Source organism: Sapajus apella, unplaced genomic scaffold, assembly GCF_009761245.1.
Source record: "Sapajus apella isolate SASKATOON/1434 unplaced genomic scaffold, GSC_monkey_1.0 scaffold73, whole genome shotgun sequence".
NCBI lineage: Eukaryota > Metazoa > Chordata > Mammalia > Primates > Cebidae > Sapajus > Sapajus apella.
In genome coordinates, this window is record NW_022437013.1 from 7,084,810 (window position 1) to 7,105,038 (window position 20,229).

A 20,229-nucleotide genomic window follows, 5' to 3' on the forward strand; every position below is an offset into this window, starting at 1 on the left:
TAATCACTGAGGGGAGGTTATTAAAAATTAAATTATTTGATCTGGCCTCCTGAGACTGATTGATTAAGACTGGGATAGGACTGGGATAACCAGCAAGCTGCCTTATCACAGGTGACTCATGCAGGATCACACTCGAGAAATACTAATCTGAAAAACAGACTGTTCTCTTAGAGTTTTAGAAATCATCAATTTTCTATAAGTAAGAAGAGTCCCTTCAGAATCTTAGGGAAACTCAGGGTCACCTACGTTGGCACCAATTCTTACTTTCCAGACAATAAGCACAGAAGATATAGGGAGTTGGACTATAGTGCTAGCGACTCCTTGATACCTCTTCAAAGGTGCTTTGCTGAAATCCCTATCATTATTCATTTGGCATTTGTCTCAATGTATACAGAAATGTGTAGACATTTGTCTCATGTGTACAAAAGTTGGGAGAAAAGACATTTTGGTGAAGAAAATCTTTGAGTGGCTTGAATTCCAGACTCTCAGCTGGTTAGTATAGCTCAGTAGTTCTCAACTATGGCTGTACATTAGACTCACTGATGGCTGGGCCTCATCCCTGATTAACAAAATCTGAACCACTAACACAGACATACTCTGCTAGAAAGTGAACCAAGTTCATTTGAGTGTGTTCTCTGCAAGCCTTCAGATGCCCTCTATTGAGTTGTTCAAGTCACAAATAACCACTATCAATTCTTCATTCTTCTTGGAAAAAGATGACCCACTTTGTTCTATGTTGTCTTTTTCTTCCAGGAGACTCAGGTTTCTGTGCTTGTGACGGTGGTGTCCCCAGCAATGGACTACCCGGGGAACCAGGCCCACCTGGTCCACAAGGTCTCATAGGCCTTCCAGGCCTTAAAGGAGCCAGAGGAGATCGAGGTTCTGGGGGTGCACAGGGCCCAGCAGGGTCTCCAGTAAGTCTTGCCAAACTTTGACCCTGAGTAAGCAGTGGGAGCTTTCAAGTGCCCTTCACTCCTCACAATTACTTTTGTAAAGCACATACAAGAAAGATGGGATTAAAACAAAGTTTTGGTGTTTTGATCTGCGACATGAAATCTGACTAGAGAGTCTCTTAAAGTCCTTTCTGCTTTAACCTACCTATCTTCCCCTCTCTTTTTCTCCCCTTTCTTCCTTCCACAACATTGTTTACCTTTGCCTAGCAATGTGCTGGCCCCTGAAGATAAAATAGGAATTAAGGTGAGGTTCCCCTTCAAAGATTTCAAAATTTACAAAAGGTACAAAAATAAATGGGCAACTATTATTCAAGATAACAAAATAATCAGTGCCTAGAACACTGCCAATATGGACCCAAGGTTCTGCTTTAGGTCATAATGCTAGGTGCCGGAATTCTATGAAGTCTGCATCTCCTGACTACTGCCTCCTATCTCTTTGTCAGGGCTTTCATGGGCGTCCAGGTCTTTCTGGACCCAAAGGAGAGAAGGGAGAACCAACTCTCAGTACAATCTCAGGAATGAAAGGGGATCAGGGCGATCCTGGCTCCCAGGGTTTTCCTGGTGTGACAGGAGAACAAGGAAAGGATGGAATACCAGGTTTACCAGGTCTGCCAGGTCTTCCGGTAAGTTGATCATTCCTGGGTGGTTAGCTCTACAAATCTTCACAGCTGACTTTGTTGGGGGATCTGATGGCCACTGGACCATGAAACAAGAAAGAACAGAGAGAGTCTAGAGCATCGTGCCCTCCCTCTGCTACTGAAACTTTTTACTTTGGGCTTTTCCTTTATGTAAAGTGAGAATCATTTTCTCAGAATGGATGATTGTCTCATTTGATACATGCTAGTAATGTTTGACCATATGACTTGAAAATACTTCAGTTTCTCAGCGACTTTTCTCCTCAATCTAGCCACTTTCTGTGATCTCAAGGGTTATTATCCTGCACATTTCTTGCTCTCTCTCACCCCCATCCAGAACCTTTTGTGTTGTTAGATCATCCAGAGTAGACAAGATTTATATCCATTATCTAAAGTCAGAGGAGACTGACTGATAAACTATGGTGATAATAGAGAATTTTAACAAAGCACAAAGCATTGGTCACACTGGCTACCTCTTTCCTGTGGTCAGAGGACTGTCCAGATAAATCTCTGAGTTGAATGTTCATAATTTTTTTTATGTGTTGTCTAGGGTGATGGTGGACGTGGCTTCCCAGGTGAAAAGGGGATACCAGGACTTCCTGGTAAAAAAGGCAAACCTGGTCTACCTGGCCTCCCAGGAATTGGGTTACCAGGACTTCCTGGACCCCGTGGGCTTCCTGGAGATAAAGGCAAGGATGGATTACCAGGACAACAAGGCACCCCTGGATTGAAGGGTGAGTCATGGAATCAGATGGCTTTGGACTTGGAAATTTGACCCCTTGTAGAGTGAATATGACTCAGGTGCATGAAATGTGTCATAAGAAGAGACTTGTCTGACCATAATCACTACTTTCAACCCCCTGACAGATTTATATGTGAAAAAAGTATTATAATTGTATTGTGGTAAGCTTAGGGGGCAGAATAATATAGATTTCCACTGTACTTAGTGAAGAACATCCTACCAGAGCAGTCTGAAAATATAACAGAGCTACCTAGGGAGGTTATGAGCTCATAATCTTTGGAAAAGTTCAAGAAGAAGCTGGATGACCATTTATTGCAAATGTCATCAAAACAATGAATGGGACATTAGACAAGGTGCCCTCTAATTGTGTGGTAATATTATCAATGGGGAAAAAAAACCTTTCCTCAGCTCATGGAATCTCAGATTGGGCAGAAATCCTAGTTGCATATAGTCTAACCTCATTTGATCCCTTAACTCCTTCCTCTTTATATAACTTATTTTTCTACTTGAATTTTGGGAATTATGTGTAACAGTCCTACTTATAGTTTATAAATGTGCTATGCTAATAACTAATCTTCTTCAATACAGCCATAACAGCTCTTCATCCCAAATTCTGGGTTTCCACAACTTCTACGTTTCCATTAGTGACACCACACTTTATAATATTCTGAAATTTAAAATTTTGAGATTAGCTCTTATTTCCTTTGCAATTCCTTTTATATTCTTTCCTTCTCTTCTTGCTACTAAACTCTCATTATCTCATGCCTAGATTTTTAAATATGTATATGCTTGTGGGAATACGTGGATGGTTGGTTGGATGGATGGATGGAAGGATGGATGGATGGATGGATGGATGAGTGAATGACAACAATTTCCTAAGTAGTTTTTCATCTCCAACCTCCAGACTTTTTACATTCAATTCTATTATAAGCACCACTGCCAATATTATATCTGTAAAGTGCCAACATCATCATGTAACTCCCCTAATTCAAAGACACATATGGTACCAATTGAATAGAGACCATATAATGTCCAAACTCCTCCGCCTGGAATTCAGAAGTCTCCAAACATGGATACAACCAATCTTTTCAACTTCATATCACACTCTTAATTTAAGCAAAAGACTAAGACACCAGTCTTCTTCACTGTACCCAAACACAATATGTTCACTTCCAGCTCCAGGATTTTGCCATGTTGCCTTTTTCTGGAGTGCTCTTCCTCTTTGTGTAGTTATATCATATTCCTCTTTCAGGGTTCAACATAAACCCCACTTCTTCCATTAAGCTTTTTCTTGACATCCAGAGTATGTCATTGCTACTTAAATTATTTATCTCTTTCCACTAATGCTTTTACTTTTCCCAACTGCATTGTAAGTCTCTCCATACTAGGAATGGTAATACGTCTTAGAGTTTCTTTACATGCCTAGCATAGTGCAATGCTCCATAGGAGACTAATATTTATTTGCAGAAGAAAGAGCCTTCCCAATAACCAAAGGGCTACTTAAACATATTTCTCCCGTTCCACCTTATCATCTTGAAGAATTACAATAAAAGGAGACAGGATACCAGGTCTTGTAAAATTTTATTTATTTCTGAATCTATTTTGTAAATTGGTGTAATAAGGTTGATGGTAGCCGAGTTAGTATTTCATTTCACAAATTATTGTGAAAGTTGTAAGGAATTTTTTTCCTTTTTTTAAATTTTTTTTTTGAGATGAAGTCTCACTCTCACCCAGGCTGGAGTGCAGTGGCACGATCTCAGGTTACTGCAACCTCTGCCTCCCAGGTTCAAGCAATTCTCCTGCCTCAGTCTCCCAGTAGCTGGGATTACAGGCACCCTCCATCACACCCAACTAATTTTTATATTTTTAGTAAAGACAGGGTTTCACCATGTTGGCCAGGCCAGTCTCAAACTCCTGACCTCAAGTGATGCACTCGCCTTGGCTTCTCAAAGTGCTGGGATTACAGACATGAACCACTGCGCCTGGCCATAAGGATTTATCAAACAAAATTCTGCCTGTTGGAAGTCCTAGTGTCAGCTATCGCTTTGCTTTCAGCTCTGTTCCCAGAGACACTACTCATGGTTATTCTACTGCTCCTCCCTTAATTGGGTCTTCACTGTAGGTTAAACCATTTTGTAGGCAACAAGGTTTTAAACTGAGTTACAGTGACATGACACCTATAAACTTACACACTTCCAAGTGTTCTGGATGTTATCAACATTTTAACTATTTGAGGACAGGATGAGTCAACAGAAGGAAGCTTACAGGACCATTTTTATCCCAAATATCCCTAATCCTGGATACAGAAAGTTCTTAGGAATATACGGTAAACGATAGCCTGGGAGATGCCTTATGCAGAAAATGTTTGTCTTATTCCATTTCTGTTGCTATAACAGGATATTCGAGACTGAGTAAGTTATAAAGAAAAGAGTTTTATTTAGCTCATGATTCTGAAGGCTAGGAAGTCCAAGATCAGGCAGCCCATCAGGTGAGGGCCTTGTGCTTCTTCAACTCATTGTGGAAAGCAGAAGGGTATATGCAAGAGTCCAAACACTCAAAGCAACCTTGCTTTATAACAGCCTGCTCTTGTGGGAACTAATCCATTCCCTTGAGAAATAAACCCACTCTCCTGAGAAAAAGATTAGTCCATCCTAAAAACCTAATTACCTCTCAGAAGCACTACCTCCCAGCACAGCCACTCTGGGAACCAAGTCTCAACATGACTTTTCGTGGAGACAAATCATATTAAAACCAGAGCCATGTCCTTGTTGCAGTAGCAAGGGTTTCAGGAAATTACTAAAGAGCATTAGCTTTCTTTTTCTCTCTATGACAACCAAATATAATTCTTCAAACCTACCACTTTTTCTGCACAACTTTAAAAACAAATAACCTGTGGTCCCCAAACATTTTCACTGTAGCCATTTCTGTTGCCAGAAAAAAATTAAGATGCTGTTCTTGAATGCACCCACTCCAATCATTGGTAGCCCAAACTAGGACAGCTGCATTGCCAGGAAAGAGGATGTAATCATCAGAAGCCTTTCAGCCTACTAGTGTGAATTATTATAACTCTGGACAAGCAGACAACTGGCTGTTTCCAAAGAGACTCTGTTCCAGCTGCTCATAGTAATCAATCACCCTGGTTATTACTGAACTGTGGTGACTATGTGCTTGATCCCATGTGGGTGCCAGTGCTGTCCACTCAGTTCAGACAGGAGATTTGGTTGGTGGGTGTATCTGGGCTTCTGGGAAGACTTCCCTTGGGCCTCAAGGAATTTCTATACTGGTTTAATTTTCTTCTTCACGTAATTTGCTCTAGGTGACTGTTGCTGCAGACAGAAGGTTGGTAAAGGAGACTTACACACAGAGAGGGGTGAGAGCTAGCTAGGTCTACAAGCTCTCAGACACTAGTGTTGGACAAACACCACTTTTTTGTTCATCTTTGTCTGAGACAGTCACAGTGGCTTGAGCACCACACTAGAGGACCCGTTTGGGAAGCGGGGAGCCTAAAACTGGGATGCAAACGCTGATACCAAGACTGCTTCAGAGGCTCCTTAGCACATACCTCTTACAGCAGGCAGTATGGGATTGAGCAGGCATGCAGTCTCTGAGAGGGTCTGATTTCCTTCACCATGCATGACGATGGCTTGGCTGATCTTTATCTTAAGCAATTTCATTTTCTGCACTTAACTGGGGCCATAATTTGCTTTGAGAGGTAACTAAAATGATCCACACATGTCTGAACTTTATTTATTGCACCAGAACAAATTTAGATATTAGAATCTTGGTAACCACAGACCCTTTTTATTCTGAAGATAGATTTGGGCATTAATGGGAAAAATTCTGAATAATTAGGTCATTTGTTGCAATTACTAAACAGAACATGGGTAGAGCAGATTTCTGCTTTGTTAAGGAGTAGTCTCTGAATTCCGGAAAGTAAAGTAGAAGACCGTGTAAAGGAAAACAGCCAGATACCAGTGTGACTTTGAAGTCCTTCCCTCTCACCATTTTGAACCTCTGCTTGCAATAGTGAAGTGTGGTGTGGCATACAGGTGTGAGACAAAAGTACTGAGAAAAATATGTCCTTGATTTCCTTGGGTTTCTACCCATCTTTCCTTTGACCACGGTTTTTCTCATCCTAGAATCCTTCCAGATGCCTGTCCTCAGCTTCATCTTCTAAAGGCTTTGTTTTTATCTGGCTATCACAGATGAAAAGAAGCTATTAAACCAGTCTGATAAATTAAGGACGAATGGCTTCATATTTGGACCCAGCCCAGGGATATTTTTATTTTACTAAGTTTGTTTGCTAAGACATAAAACAATGGAACTATAATATTAGAGTTTGACACATTGGAGCCAATGGGCTATTGAGATTGTTGAGGGCAGAAGAGTGTTTAGCAAGATCCCTCTCATGATATACCCTCTGGAGGAAATTCTGTAGCCTGATTCAAAGAGCCCAGGCATGAGCCAAGCACAGAGTTGAAAGCCCCTCCCAGTGAAGCATCTTGTTAGGTACGTGGCTCATGTAAAGAGACCACCAGGCAGGCTCTGTGTGAGCAACATGGCTGTTTATTCACCCGTGTGTGGGTGGGCTGAGTCTGAAAAGAGAGTCAGTGGAGGGTGGTGGGATAGGAGTTGGTTTCACAGGTTGAGGCAAGTGGTCAGTTAAAGGTGGTAATCTGTTTTAGGGAGGGGAAGGGTGTCATGGGATACATGATCACAAGGGCAGGGGTCATCTATTACAAACAGGCAAGATCATAAAGGTGGGGGTTATCGGTTGCAAGCAGAGGGGAGGGTGAAGTAAATTACATAGTTACAGGAGTGAAGGTCTTGAGAAACCTAGTGTCTGGGGGGAACTTCCACAAGGCTGAGCAGGAACAATGGTTGAAGTTTACAGGGAAAGAGCAATTGGTTGAGGCAGGAACAAGTTGTTTCACTTCTCTTTGTGGTCATCTGGTTATTTCAGACTTTCTGGCTCCTGGGTACCATGCAAAGATGTATGTGCGGGTCACCAAGGCTATAATGACCAGGCTTGGACTTGGAGGCTAGGCACATCTCACCATACAGTGCTGGCCTGTAGAGCATATTTCCATGCTATGGAAATAACTATCAGAAATAGCTCTGTTATCTTGATATCTGGCAGGATGGAGGTAGGTTTGATCACCTATGGAGGAGGATCCAGGCCTATGGCCGCCTGTTCACCTCTGGAAATATAACTATAGACACCTGAAGTCTAGAAGACGGAAAGTGCTGCTCAGGCTACAATTAGTGTCACTAACCTGGAGATGACCTTGCAGGTGTTCTACTGATTACTCCTTCTTACATAAGATAATAGTTCAAGATCATAAGAACTATTATTAATTGAGCATGTACCAGAGTATTAGGCACTGTGCTAAGTGCTTGTAGCACAGTTTCATGTAATCTTCACAAACAGCATATGAGAAAAGTAGTAGTTGCCATTTTGCCATGAGGCTCAGAGAAGCTTAAGTATCTTCTCCACACAGCTGGCTGACAGCAGAACTAGGATACCAGCTAAGGTCTGTCTGGCTTCAGAGCCCAACTTGTTAACCAATACATTATACTGTTCAATTCCCAATCTTGATCTAGGAAAATAGAAGTGGGATCAGGGGAGGAATGCCAGCGAGTTCAGTAAGCATTTTGAATCACAGGCTGTGTACAGATTTTTCAGAAACGTAATTTGTTATTTAAGTACAGACGAAAGCTATAGATGTTTCTTAAAACTGTTGGCTCTGTGGCTTAAAGAAGACCTTGGGAGATTGTTTTAATGAATAGGCAAGACATATTTTAATTAGCATAACAGTTGTTTGTAAATGGCAGTTGAGGGAGCCTGCAAACAATTTGTTCACCGGTATTTTATTAAACTTCCCTTCTGTGATCGTATAGACATTTTATTTGCATTATGAATGAGCGAGAGAGAATTTGCTAGGGGAAGGACGATACATGCCAATTTTGACATCTTGAATATTGAAATTGTTGCTTTTCTCCTTGAGTAGCAGAGTTAACAGTTTCAAATAAGGTGCTGAGGGAAGGATCACCATTTGCTTATCACGGCCAAGAGAGTGATCTTCAGTGTTTGAAGTACAAACATACTGGTACAATTGACCAAGGACAATCAACAGGTTTCAGTAGATCCCAAATGAAGTGTATCAAAAGAACCCAATGGCTTGGGGAAAACGTCATTCCAAGGAAAGTGTAAACATGAGAACTTGAGGGATCTTGGTTTCAAACCCTCCAATCTAGTCATATAAGCATAATGGACCCTTAGGACTAACCCCAACACCCATCATAGGGAGAGGCTCTATCTGAGGGCAGGGTGAGTAGGCAATTGCTGTTTGCTGCTGTTCCTGCACAGGCAATATCTAAGAAACCTTGTTAGATAACATCTGCTGCTGCTGCATAAGTGACTGCCCACTGGGCATCAGTGGTTTGATAAATGATATCCTAGCACTTGGACACTAGGAACATTCTCATCTGTAAGCGATTGTACTGGTAGTAACTCCCCAGAGCTAATGATGCCAAGGTTTTTCTGTGTAGGATCCCAGCTGCTGAGTGGAGAGAACTTGGCTGTCCTATTAAACAGAGTAAAAGTAAAGGAGCGTGCTAGGGAGAAATCTTCCCTGATTCAGTGGGTTCACTGAATACATACATGTTACCATTTACAGGAATCACCCTACCTTGTATTATTCCCGGGTCATACGGTCCATCAGGATTTCCAGGCACTCCCGGATTCCCAGGTATGGAATGAGGCCAAAGAAAGCCACTAAACACTCTTGTAAGGGCCATGAGGCAGAGGAAACAGAGGATGACCCTGTAGGGTTTGGAGATCCACATTCCTCCTGAGGGCAGCCTTGGAGATTGAGGACATAGAATGGCTGCTGGAGAGGGTGGTGTGGGGAGGTAAGACTAGGAGAGGCTCTCCAAGAGACTGGGATTCTTGACTGAACGTCACAATTCATACCTAGCACAATGACTTTCCTTTCCTCTCACTGCTTACATTTGGGTTTTCAGGCCCTAAAGGGTCCCGTGGCTTCCCTGGGACCCCAGGCCCACCTGGATCACATGGAAATAAAGGAGAGCCAGGGAGTCCAGGATTGGTTCATCTTCCTGAACTACCAGGTAAGAAAAGGAGCATCTTCGCTTCTGTGTGTGTATGTGTGTGTGTGTGTGTGTGTGTGTGTGTGTGTGTGTGCGCGTGCATGCACGTGAGTGTATTTGGGTTGTGGTAGCCCTCTGCCAATTACAGGGAGCCAAGTTTGCTCTCTGGTGTGGGTACAATGGTTTAATTTCATACCCTGGCAAGGCAGAGCATACAGGTATAGAATGACAGCATATTAGAGCAATAAGTACCATTCAAAATCAGCCGGGGCAACTTCTTACTTTCAGATGAGGAAACTGAGGCCCAGATGGGAAGTGACTTGTCCAACCTCACTAAACCACTAGTGACAGAGCTAGGACTCTACCAGGTTGTCTGCCTGCCAGTTCTATGAATTTCCTAGATCAACTCCTTAAGGGTCAGAGAAAGAGATTGAGATCAGTCAGAGGGAAGTTATCCATTTCTATCCCTTTTCTCACACTCTTTTGTTCCAACTTGAGCTTCATGATTCTACACTGTACCAGTGGTCCTCAAACTGTACTCCATGGGCCAGCATCAGCATCACCTAGGAACCTGAAAATGCAAATTCTCAGCATCTCCACAGGATCTGCAGATCATAACCTCTGGGTATGGCCCCAGTTATCCGCGCGTTATCCTGGGTGATTGTGATGCTTGCTCAGGTTAGAGAACCCCAACTGCTCTAGGGCTTGGGGCTCATATTGGACCATGCGCTCCAGGGTCCCCTCTACCACCCTGTCTGCACCCAAGAAGAGGGAGGCATGACAGCAGAAGCTAGAGAACTCCAGAAGAGGTTGAGCTTTTCTCAGGATGCTACCGGGTGGCCTGTGTTCCTCAAAAACTATAGGACCCTCAGGAGCAGGTGTGGAGCTCCGACCACAGCCCCACCTCCCAGAATTAGAACCTCCTCCAGGTCAAGGGGCACAGTCCCTGCCTTTACACAAGGCGTCACGGGAACAGAGAGCCTCATGACCTTTAAGAGAAGTGACATATATTATTAATATGTTAGCTTTTATATCAGAAAAATCTGTCTTAGAGATCTGTACCCAGACAAATTGCTTCTAATCAGCCACGGTCTTTTATGTTTGCCTTTTTACATTTAGGATTTCCTGGACCTCGTGGGGAGAAGGGCTTGCCTGGGTTTCCTGGGCTCCCAGGAAAAGATGGCTTGCCTGGGATAATTGGCAGTCCAGGTTTACCTGGTTCCAAGGGAGCCACTGGTGACATCTTCGGTGCGGAAAATGGTGCTCCAGGGGAACAAGGCCTACAAGGATTGCAAGGGGACAGAGGATTTATTGGAGACTCTGGCCTTCCAGGACTCAAAGGTGACTCTTTTTGCCCTACTTATTTAACAATCTATAGGAATCCTCACATTAATTCATATACTTGTATGAATACTTGCATAAATCTAGGGTGATGGTTTAATTAAGGGGTTAAAATGAAATACTTTATTCTGTCCCTCCCTTTTGGGAAGTTTTCGTTAAATAGCCTGAGTCGACTTTACTGTCTTAGTAATTCCAAAAGTGACCATAACTAATAATCAAATTTCTTGCAAAGGCTGGGTTACAACTGGGAATAGCAACAAGGCTGGAGCTGAGGAGACAGTGGCACCTGAGATGAGTCCTGGAAGTTGCTTTGCTGACCTAGTCACTGTGTTCTCTCCAGGCTATGATCACTTACCCTTCTCTTTCATCAGGTTTGAATGGGAAGTCTGGCTTGCTGGGCCCCAAAGGTGAGCGGGGCAGCCCCGGGACACCAGGACAGGTGGGAGAGCCAGGCACCCCAGGATCTAGTGGTCCATATGGCATCAAGGGCAAATCTGGACTCCCAGGAGCTCCAGGCTTCCAAGGTACTTCAGGTAAGTCCTTCAGAGGAGGAGTCCCACCTTGACAGACTTCAGCTAGACCCTGGGCCCAGAGCGCTCTCGGGGGAAGAGGGCAATAGCAGCAGTGGGGCATGGTCAGAATTTAGAATGAGACTTGACTTTCCTAAGCTCTCAAGTTTCAAATCTCAAATCACCCTTGTAGCACCAAGCAGAACAGACTGCTGCAGGTTAGCTTCCAAACTATTGCCACAAATCTCTCCCCACCCACTCCTCCATGGCCTCACGCCCAATTTTCAGGATTCAACTCTCCCGACCTCCCCAGTTAGAGAAGCCACCCTCATCATTGAGGGGATCTAGCCCATCTCTGCTGCCTTCACTGAGGCTGTGGGCAGCCTGCTTTGGGTTGGGGAGAAGTTTGAGCAGAGTTTGGCCACACCAGCAGCCTGCCTGTCAGGCGAGCATACCTCCAAGGACCCACAGCCAAAGCATCTTTTACTCAGCTGTGGGGCCTGACACCTGTTGCTTCCAGACTGGTGTTTGCAGCTTTGCCTTTTTCTTGCATCGCCCTTCTCACTCTACTTTGGTGACTACCCCATTCCCCACCACCCCTTATTCCTGGCCTAGTGACTGAAGTGGAGTTATTTGCAGAGCCATTAATGTCCTTTTTATCTCCTTTGTCTCTCTGTGTTTCTGAGATCTTCACATAGGCTGCCTAAGTAAGAAAACACAGCACACAAGCTCACAGACGACTAACACCCCCACTGGCTCTGCCACTCAGGAGTGTATCTGATTATACACTATAACATGGCCTTGCTTACAAGGCCAGGGATCCCCGAGCTCCTGCTGTGGGGTTGGCTCCCATTGAATTTCCTTCCCTTGTTGTGGAGTCCCCTTCACAGCCTCCCATTTGAATTCTGGGGCTTGTGGCTACTTGATGCTTTTCAATCCATAGAAATCCAAGTCAGCCATTCATTTGGGTCCCTGGGGACCCAAATACCTCTGTCGTCATTGATTTAATCCTTTCATTTTTTAATTTCCTTGCTTTGTACCTGAACATTCCACTTTGGCAGCAGCTCAGGAGGTTAATCCCATTGACCAACTTTAAAGCGTGGTGAAAGACTTCCCAGAATACCTAGGAGACCAAATGGGCCTTGTGGGTTTCTACAGTACTTGGCACTAGGGGGTCTTTCAACCTTAATGCCAAGGAACTGGCTGACTTAACGGCTTGCTTGAGGGATTAAAAGGGCAGCCCTGTATCCAAGGCTCCCTGGGAGGCTGAAACAACAGCTCAGCTTTAACCTCTACTTCAGGATTGGCTCAGGAAACAGCCATTGTGGCATGATTCGGACGAAGTACCAGGAAACTGGAGCCTAGTTGCCACCCTGGCTTCCCAGAGCTCCATTCAGGGGCTAAAGCATAAACCACATTCACAAAAGGACAAGAAGTTATCATCAGAAGGGGTTTTCTCTCACTGCCAGCTACTGTGCCATGCTAGAATTAATAGCCATTGGTGTGGTGCTCTGGGTAGTAGATACTAATGCTTCAGCCAACTGAGAACTCTGCCTGTTAGCAGTTTGCATGTGCCATTGTTAAAGAGCCATTTACAAAACACAGCAAGCGAAATGAATCAGAAGCTGTGATATAGGCAGTGGCCCAGATCTGGCCAAAGCCTCACTTCAGAGCTGTCCTGTGTTCTCTCCTTTGCTGATTCAGGACATCCCGGAAAGAAAGGAACTAGAGGAGAGAAAGGTATTCCCGGATCAGTTGTAAAGAAAGGGCTGCCAGGGCTGAAAGGCCTTCCCGGAAATCAAGGCCTAGTAGGACTGAAGGGAAGCCCAGGCTCTCCAGGGATCACTGGGTTGCCAGCCCTCCCTGGACTCAAGGGTAAGTGATCAGTGAAGTGAGCAGTGGATGCCAAAAAGGAGCATTTCAGCTGCCCAGCTTGCTCCTTCCTTACTGCCTGGGAATGCGGAATGGGGAGGGAGTTGGACAGAGCTTTTTGTGGCAAGATAGTTGGACAAGGCTCGTGCTAAAGGGGACCTCTGCCCAAGGTGAGTCACCCTCACTGCCTGCCGCGTGGAACACTAGGCTGAGTATCATGGTCAACAATGCCCAGGGCAGTACCAGCCACACTGGGTTTACTCATTTGCATAGTCCTACCATGGAGTCTGATAGTACTGACTTCCTATGATTGCCTTGATAGCCATTGGTGGTTGGGCTGGTGGCATCTCTATTTTAAACCAGAGAAACTGAGTGGTTTAATGTCATACAACTGGTTAGCAGCAGAACCAGGCTAAAGCTCAGCTCCTTGCCTCCTGCCCCTAGGTTTGTTTTTTTCCTGTGTCACACATGAGCTATATAACTTGGTGATTCATAAGAGAGGGGCCCGCTTTTTTTTTTTTTTTGAGACAGAGTTTCGCTCTTTCAAGTGAAGTGACACTGCAACTTCTGCCCCCCAGGTTCAAGCCTCAGCCTCCCTGCCTCAGCCTCCCAAGTAGCTGGGATTATAGGCACCTGCCACCACGCCCAGCTAATTTTTGTATTTTTAGTAGAGACAAGGTTTTTCCACGTTGGGCAGGCTGGCCTCGAACTCCTGACCTCAGGTGGTACACCCACCTCGGCCTCCCAAAGTGCTAGGAATACAGGTGTGAGCCACTGCGCCCGGCCAAGAGGGGCCGACTTCTTTCCTTTGTATTGTATCGTGCCTGTCCCTATTCAGGAAGATAGCATAATGTGTAATGAATAAGAGCTTGGTAATGACTAAGACTTTGGAGTTAGAGAAACCTGGGTTTGAATTCCTTCTCTGCTGACTTTGGGCATGTTATTCAACCTCTCTGAGCCTCCATTTCCTTGTATGTAAAGTGGGAGTAATAATAGAAGTTCTTATTTTACCACAGGAGAGAAGGGGTCTGTTGGATCCTTAGGTTTTCCAGGAATACCAGGTTTTCCTGGTATTCCTGGAGCAAGAGGATTAAAGGGGATTCCAGGATCAACAGGAAAAATTGGACAATCTGGACGCCCTGGTACTCCTGGTGAAAAGGGTGAGATGGAGAATTGAATTCTGGAGCTGCTGCCCATGCTTTTCAATATATATATTTTGGTTGTTGACTTGGTCATTCTTGTGGTTTGTATCAGCTCCATGTTAGATAATAAAATTTTGGGCTTCTGAATTCTGTCCTTTTAAACCAAAAGACCTAATCCCCTCTGAGTTAACACTGTATGTTAGAGGCCATGTGTGCCCATCCCCAGATGACCAGTGGTAGAGGTTTTTAAGTAGAGTCTAAAGTTGCTGATGGACTTGGTATGTGTAGAAAAGGACATACACAGAAATGTAAAGTTGGGGGAATAGGGGTGGGGAATAAGATGGAAAGGCCCCAAAAAAGGGCCGTGGTGGTATGGGAAGAAATGATGTGAAAGGTCAGCCTTTGCCTGACCCTGTATCTAAGCTCTCTTTCTCACACTGATCTCTATCCCTGCAGGAGACAGAGGCAATCCAGGGCCAGTCGGAATACCTAGTCCAAGACGTCCAATGTCAAACCTTTGGTTCAAAGGAGACAAAGGCTCTCAAGGCTCAGCAGGATCCGATGGATTTCCTGGGCCTAGAGGTGCTGGGGCAGGGAATGGATAGGAGAAATGCCCAAGAAAGTTTTCACAACCAAACCTGGCTTCTTTCCTGAGCAAAGGCCCTGAAGTACTGCCCCCCACCATCCCCACCCCAGGGCAGCAGTGTGCCTGGCAGCAGGGAGTTCAAGAAGGCTGCCTCCTTTGGGACTGAAGGCTGCCTGGATTTTGAGACTGCCATTTGTCATTGCCACTGTAGAACTGAGGTTTTCAACCGCAGGCAGTGGTACCCCTGGAGGAGCCTGAGCACTGTGCTGCTTTCCCAGCGTTGGAGCTGAAGCGGCCCTGTTGGTGCCTCATAAGGCTGAAAGCATCTCTCCCTACTTCACCTCTGCCCTCCAGCTAATGGCTCCCTGAGCCTGCACTTGACCTGTGACGTAGGATACCTGCACCTCCACGATCAGGATTTTTCTTGCCCAGTGTCCTTTTTCCAAGTCTTTTTATTTCTTTTACAGGTGACAAAGGAGAGGCTGGTCGATCTGGGCCACCAGGCCTGCCTGGAGCTCCCGGCCTCCCAGGCACTATCAAAGGAGTTAGTGGAAAGCCAGGGCCCCCTGGCTTCACGGGAATCCAGGGCTTACCTGGCCTGAAGGGGTCTTCCGGGATCACAGGTTTCCCAGGAATGCCAGGAGAAAGTGTTAGTGTGACCAGATTTTTGTCTTTCCACCAGAAAAGGCCCTCCATCTCAGGGGGAAATATCCCCACTGACGACCTCTCTGATCCCAGCTTACTTTTCAGGCCCTTCTCCCACGACATCCTCAGAAAGAGCTCTCTCCTTGAGTCTGACAGATCTTCCCGCCCTTTCCTGAAGATCTCTCCCTCTGTTCTTTTGTTCACATCTCCCCAACATGGCAGATCCTTCTCTTGCCTTTGCAGTTATCCAATATCTGCTGCCCTTCAGGCAGCAGCCCAGGAACCATCTCCTCCAGGAGTCCCTGAGCTCCCACCATGCTGACACTCTATACTTCACTGCTGACATCAATTCTAGTTGTTTCTGTGTGTGTCTGACTTCCTCAATGAGACTGTTAGGGCTTGAAAACAAGAACTACCTTGCCTGCTTTTTTCTCTGTACCCCACTGCCAGCATTTCATGTTGAGCCTGGCACATTGTAGGAATTTAGTAAAAACTTCTTGATGTTTTGCTAGAAAGGTCTTTGAAGCTCCACAAGGGGCAGCGACTAGCAAAGAATCAAGTCTAGCTTCTTACAAGGCAAGGTGGAAGAGGTGGTGGCTTAGCAATGAGACCAACCTGGATTTGAAACTCAGCTCCATTGCTCATTAGCTCTGTGATCTTGTGCATACTGTTTACCTAAACCTCACTTCCCTCATCTGTAAAAATTGGGAATAATCTTTAAATCACCCTCAGACAGTAGGGAGGGTTAAGTGACATGACACACGTAAAGTTCTTGACATTGTCTCTGGCACATGGCCAGCACTGCATAAATAGCAGCTTTATCTAAGGATGTCAATGAATTGAATTACAGAAGACCTGTGTTCCTTGCAGGCAAAGTCCCTGAACTTCAAAAGTTGTCAGTCCATCTGGTGGAGAGAACATGCTTGTGCACACACACAAACATACACACACACACACACACACACACACACCCCTGAAGCAATTGAAAATAAATAGTGCTCGACTGGATAGTCCTGACTACTTACATTCTACGGGAATGAAAACAAAGTGGGAATGCATTCTGGAAGGAGTCCCAGTGTGAACAGAGGCTCAGAATTAGAAGATAATGGCAATGTGCCTGATGAAGCCAGGCAAGGAAGCAGCCACAATGGAGGGGTGTTCTGGGTAGTGGTCCAGTGCACACAGTGACCCAGCCTAGTACTCAGCCTCCTGCCCAAAGTACTAAGTTGCATATATCTTTACTGGATACTGGGTACATCTCAAAATAAACCAAAACTGTAGCAAATATCAAGAAGAGAACTGTGCTGATGGCAGCTGACATGGCCACTTCCCAGACTCAGATAGTGTGTTGGACATTAGCCAGTGAAGGCAGATTTTCTTCTGAAAATGGTAACATTTGCCCAAATTCAGACTCCAGCACCTGTGCACATACTGTCTGCTATCTGGTGGTAGAAAGACCTTGTGTTCCTTGCGGAACTTGTGGCAGAGGGCTAACCCTGCATAGTGAAGCAAAACTTCTTCCTATGCATAATGGCTCCAGAGCTTTGGCAAGGACAGTGATACCCAACTGTGTATTGAGTCCATAGAGTGTCTGGCCTAACTGTCATGTTCTGTATTTTCCAAGAGACTCACTAGAGTGGCCACACTTTGACTTCCTAAGATTCCCATTTTGATGAGCAGTAGGAAGTTATGAATGACAAGATGAGGATTAGTCTGCAGATCGAATCCTTCCCCTACAAACCCTAAGTATGTGCTCTGCCCTTTGTTCATCACCTTCCCATTTGCAGGGTATAACGACCCCACTTCCGGCCCACAGTCCACCCGTGCCACAGAATACATGCTAGACATCTCTCAGGCAGTGGCTTAGTGAGGGGTGAGGGACTAAAAGTATGGACAGCCCTGAGCTCTGGGCAGAAGTGATGATTCCCATTTTGCTTTGAAGGGTTCACAAGGTATCAGAGGGTCACCTGGACTCCCAGGAACATCTGGTCTCCCGGGCCTGAAAGGTAAGGAGCATTTGTTTCTTTTAATGTGTTTTTCTAGAGCAAGGTGGATTTCTAGCAGACCCAAGGGTCTCTTGTGAGAGGTAGCCAGGAGACTGTTTAGGGGAAAGTGATTTAATTTACATTTTCCCTTTTGCCAAACCCCCTCTGCAGTTCTTGTTCCTCAAAGACAGTGCAACAAATGGTGGTACTTACCAAGATCTCGCTCTGTGGCTTTCATGGATCCCAGGAAAGGGCTGTCCTTTGGCTTTGGGGTTTTGCCCATCTGCTTTCCAGACTTAGCAGCAGAGGAGAACCTCAGCTCCAGTGTCTTCCTTTGATAAACCCAGCCCACTAGGCAGGAAAATTCTCCATTCTTGCTGGCATGGCATCACTGTACCATTCTGGTGATGTTTGAGGGCCCTGCCTACCATCATCTCTGCCCGTACTGAGCCTAGTGATGTGCTTTCCAATGGAGATATGCTGCATGTAGCAGCATTTCATGCCAGTAGCCTGGTAGCAGCATCCCAGCTCCTGGGTAGTGATTCATCACCTTTTACCCCATAGATAATTTTGTCAAGGAGCTCCTCTGGCTACACTGAATCTGAAAAAAAAATTGTTCAAAAGATCTCAGTGGTGCAAAATGAGCTATAGCTTCTCCTGGTCATTTAAACGATGTCTTGGAATCCTCAGGAGACAACGGCCAGACACTTGAAATTTCCGGTAGCCCAGGACTTAAGGGACAACGTGGTGAATCTGGTTTTAAAGGTAAGGTTGCTATATTTTTGTCTTGTTTGCCTCACAGACTCCTCAAAACTGAGGATTAGAAGGGATTTTGGAGGTCAACCCCAACTTCTGCAGCTTCTATCCAGTGCAGAAAATTTCCTATCGATTCCCCAAGTAAATTAGCCTGCTCTTCCTTACAGACTCCTAGGCTGGCAAAGCTCTTTGGGATAATGGCCTACATCCCCTTAGTTTAGAAGTTGTTATCTAAACTGTCCTTCTCGAACATTTCCACTCACTACTCCCACTTCTGGGAGGATACTTATAACAAATTTACTTGCTTCTCAATTGGAGGATACCTTTCTAATGTTAAAATAGCTGCCACTATCATTTTCAGAGTTTCTTTATTGGTTTTAGCTCCTTCAGCAATTTAGAATCTACTCTTTCCCATAGAGGAATATGCTGCTAGAAATATGGCCTAATCACTTAGCATTTTTCTTGGTTTTATAGGTGCAAAAGGAAGAGATGGACTAATAGGCACCATAGGCTTCCCTGGACACAAAGGCGAAGATGGAGAAGTTGGTGTTCCTGGAGATGCTGGCCTTCCTGGAGCTCCAGGTACCATGCCACATGATAACTTTATTCTGAAAGACTTTGGATTAGCCTCACGCCATGCCCCATTCTAAACCTCTGCCTTGGTTTCACATTTAGGATTTCCAGGGACTACAGGCATCAGAGGAGAACCAGGACTTCCAGGTTCTTCTGGTCATCAAGGGGCAATTGGGCCTCCGGGACTCCCCGGATTAATAGGACCCAAAGGTATGTGTATTTTGGAGTAGACAGTGGGGAAAAGTCTTTCCCTCAATGAAGGACACTAACTACTTTGTCTTAGAAGTTACTAGCTAGTGTTAAGCCATGCCTACAGGAATCATTGGACACAAGGAATCATGGGAAAGGAATATGAAATGAAGGCAAGCAAGCATGAGTGGGAAGAGAAGAATATGGGATCCATGAAGAGAAGAGTTGGCAAGGAAGGCAATTGCCCTGGCATATGTAGCCTTTCCCTGACTTAGAGATTGGACAGTGAGTTTCTGGAACCAGTCTCTGGGAGCTGACCACTCAAGGTCTTGACATTGCTACTCAGAGTTCTTCTTCAAGATACTTAATGAGCTACCATCCTACTCTTAAAGCTGTATTGGTCTCTGATAAGAGTCATGAGAACCTAGGGTGCAGGGTATAGGTTGGGGATGTTTTCTTCTCCCTTAGTGCATTAAGTAAATGCCTCAAAAAAGACCAGGACTAAAATGAGGACCTTGCAATGCCTTTGGGGGCAGGTTGGCTGATGCTTCATGATTCAGAGTTGCTGGAGCCATTTTTGACATTCTCTCCCCTCAGGCTTCCCTGGATTTCCTGGTTTACATGGACTGAATGGGCTTCCAGGCACCAAGGGTACCCATGGCACTCCAGGTTAGGAAGACCCCCAGGGTGAAGAGGAGGGCACCAGCTCTTCCAGAAGCCTGGCAAGGGCTAGCCATGAATTCTCCACTGTGGTGTATCCCATATCCTTGGACTCATAGCTCTCCTTATCAACCTCCAATTTGAGGTCCCTTGATATGGAGAACGAAGAGGACAGGGTTTTTCCTTCTATTCAAATTAACTTTCTTTCTTGTTACTTCAGTACTCTGCCTCTGGTGTCTGCCAGTCAGGCTTCTCAGGCCACAGGCAAGTGAGCTAGGCAGGAAGGCCTCACCTCCACTGAAGTCTGCCCCTACCCTGCATCTCCTCCTAGGACCTAGTATCACTGGTGTGCCCGGGCCTGCCGGTCTCCCTGGACCCAAAGGAGAAAAAGGAAATCCAGGAACTGGCATCGGAGCTCCAGGGAAGCCGGGCCTGAGAGGGCAAAAAGGTGATCGAGGTGAGTCCAAGTCAGGCCTTGTAAAGACTGAGAGAGGCCTTGCTGGTGGAACAGATTTAGGGCACAGCAGG

At 45.3% G+C, this 20,229-nt stretch overlaps 1 protein-coding gene across 3 annotated transcripts in view; it reads left to right on the forward strand.

Moving 5' to 3' along the window:
* The window catches only part of COL4A6 (collagen type IV alpha 6 chain), a 294,729-nt gene that overhangs the window by 260,511 nt on the left and 13,989 nt on the right, over nt 1–20,229 (forward strand). For 2 of the 3 annotated variants that reach the window (XM_032250869.1, XM_032250871.1), the window contains exons 21-38: nt 754–914; nt 1,397–1,576; nt 2,139–2,322; nt 5,647–5,700; nt 9,011–9,082; nt 9,357–9,464; nt 10,563–10,784; nt 11,156–11,317; nt 12,998–13,168; nt 14,182–14,325; nt 14,764–14,889; nt 15,361–15,542; nt 17,481–17,544; nt 18,214–18,288; nt 18,754–18,861; nt 18,955–19,062; nt 19,639–19,710; nt 20,033–20,158. In XM_032250869.1, coding sequence (XP_032106760.1) covers nt 754–914; nt 1,397–1,576; nt 2,139–2,322; nt 5,647–5,700; nt 9,011–9,082; nt 9,357–9,464; nt 10,563–10,784; nt 11,156–11,317; nt 12,998–13,168; nt 14,182–14,325; nt 14,764–14,889; nt 15,361–15,542; nt 17,481–17,544; nt 18,214–18,288; nt 18,754–18,861; nt 18,955–19,062; nt 19,639–19,710; nt 20,033–20,158 — 2,319 coding nt within the window. The remainder of the gene's footprint in view (nt 1–753; nt 915–1,396; nt 1,577–2,138; nt 2,323–5,646; nt 5,701–9,010; nt 9,083–9,356; nt 9,465–10,562; nt 10,785–11,155; nt 11,318–12,997; nt 13,169–14,181; nt 14,326–14,763; nt 14,890–15,360; nt 15,543–17,480; nt 17,545–18,213; nt 18,289–18,753; nt 18,862–18,954; nt 19,063–19,638; nt 19,711–20,032; nt 20,159–20,229) is intronic. The other variant, XM_032250870.1, reaches the window with a different exon arrangement.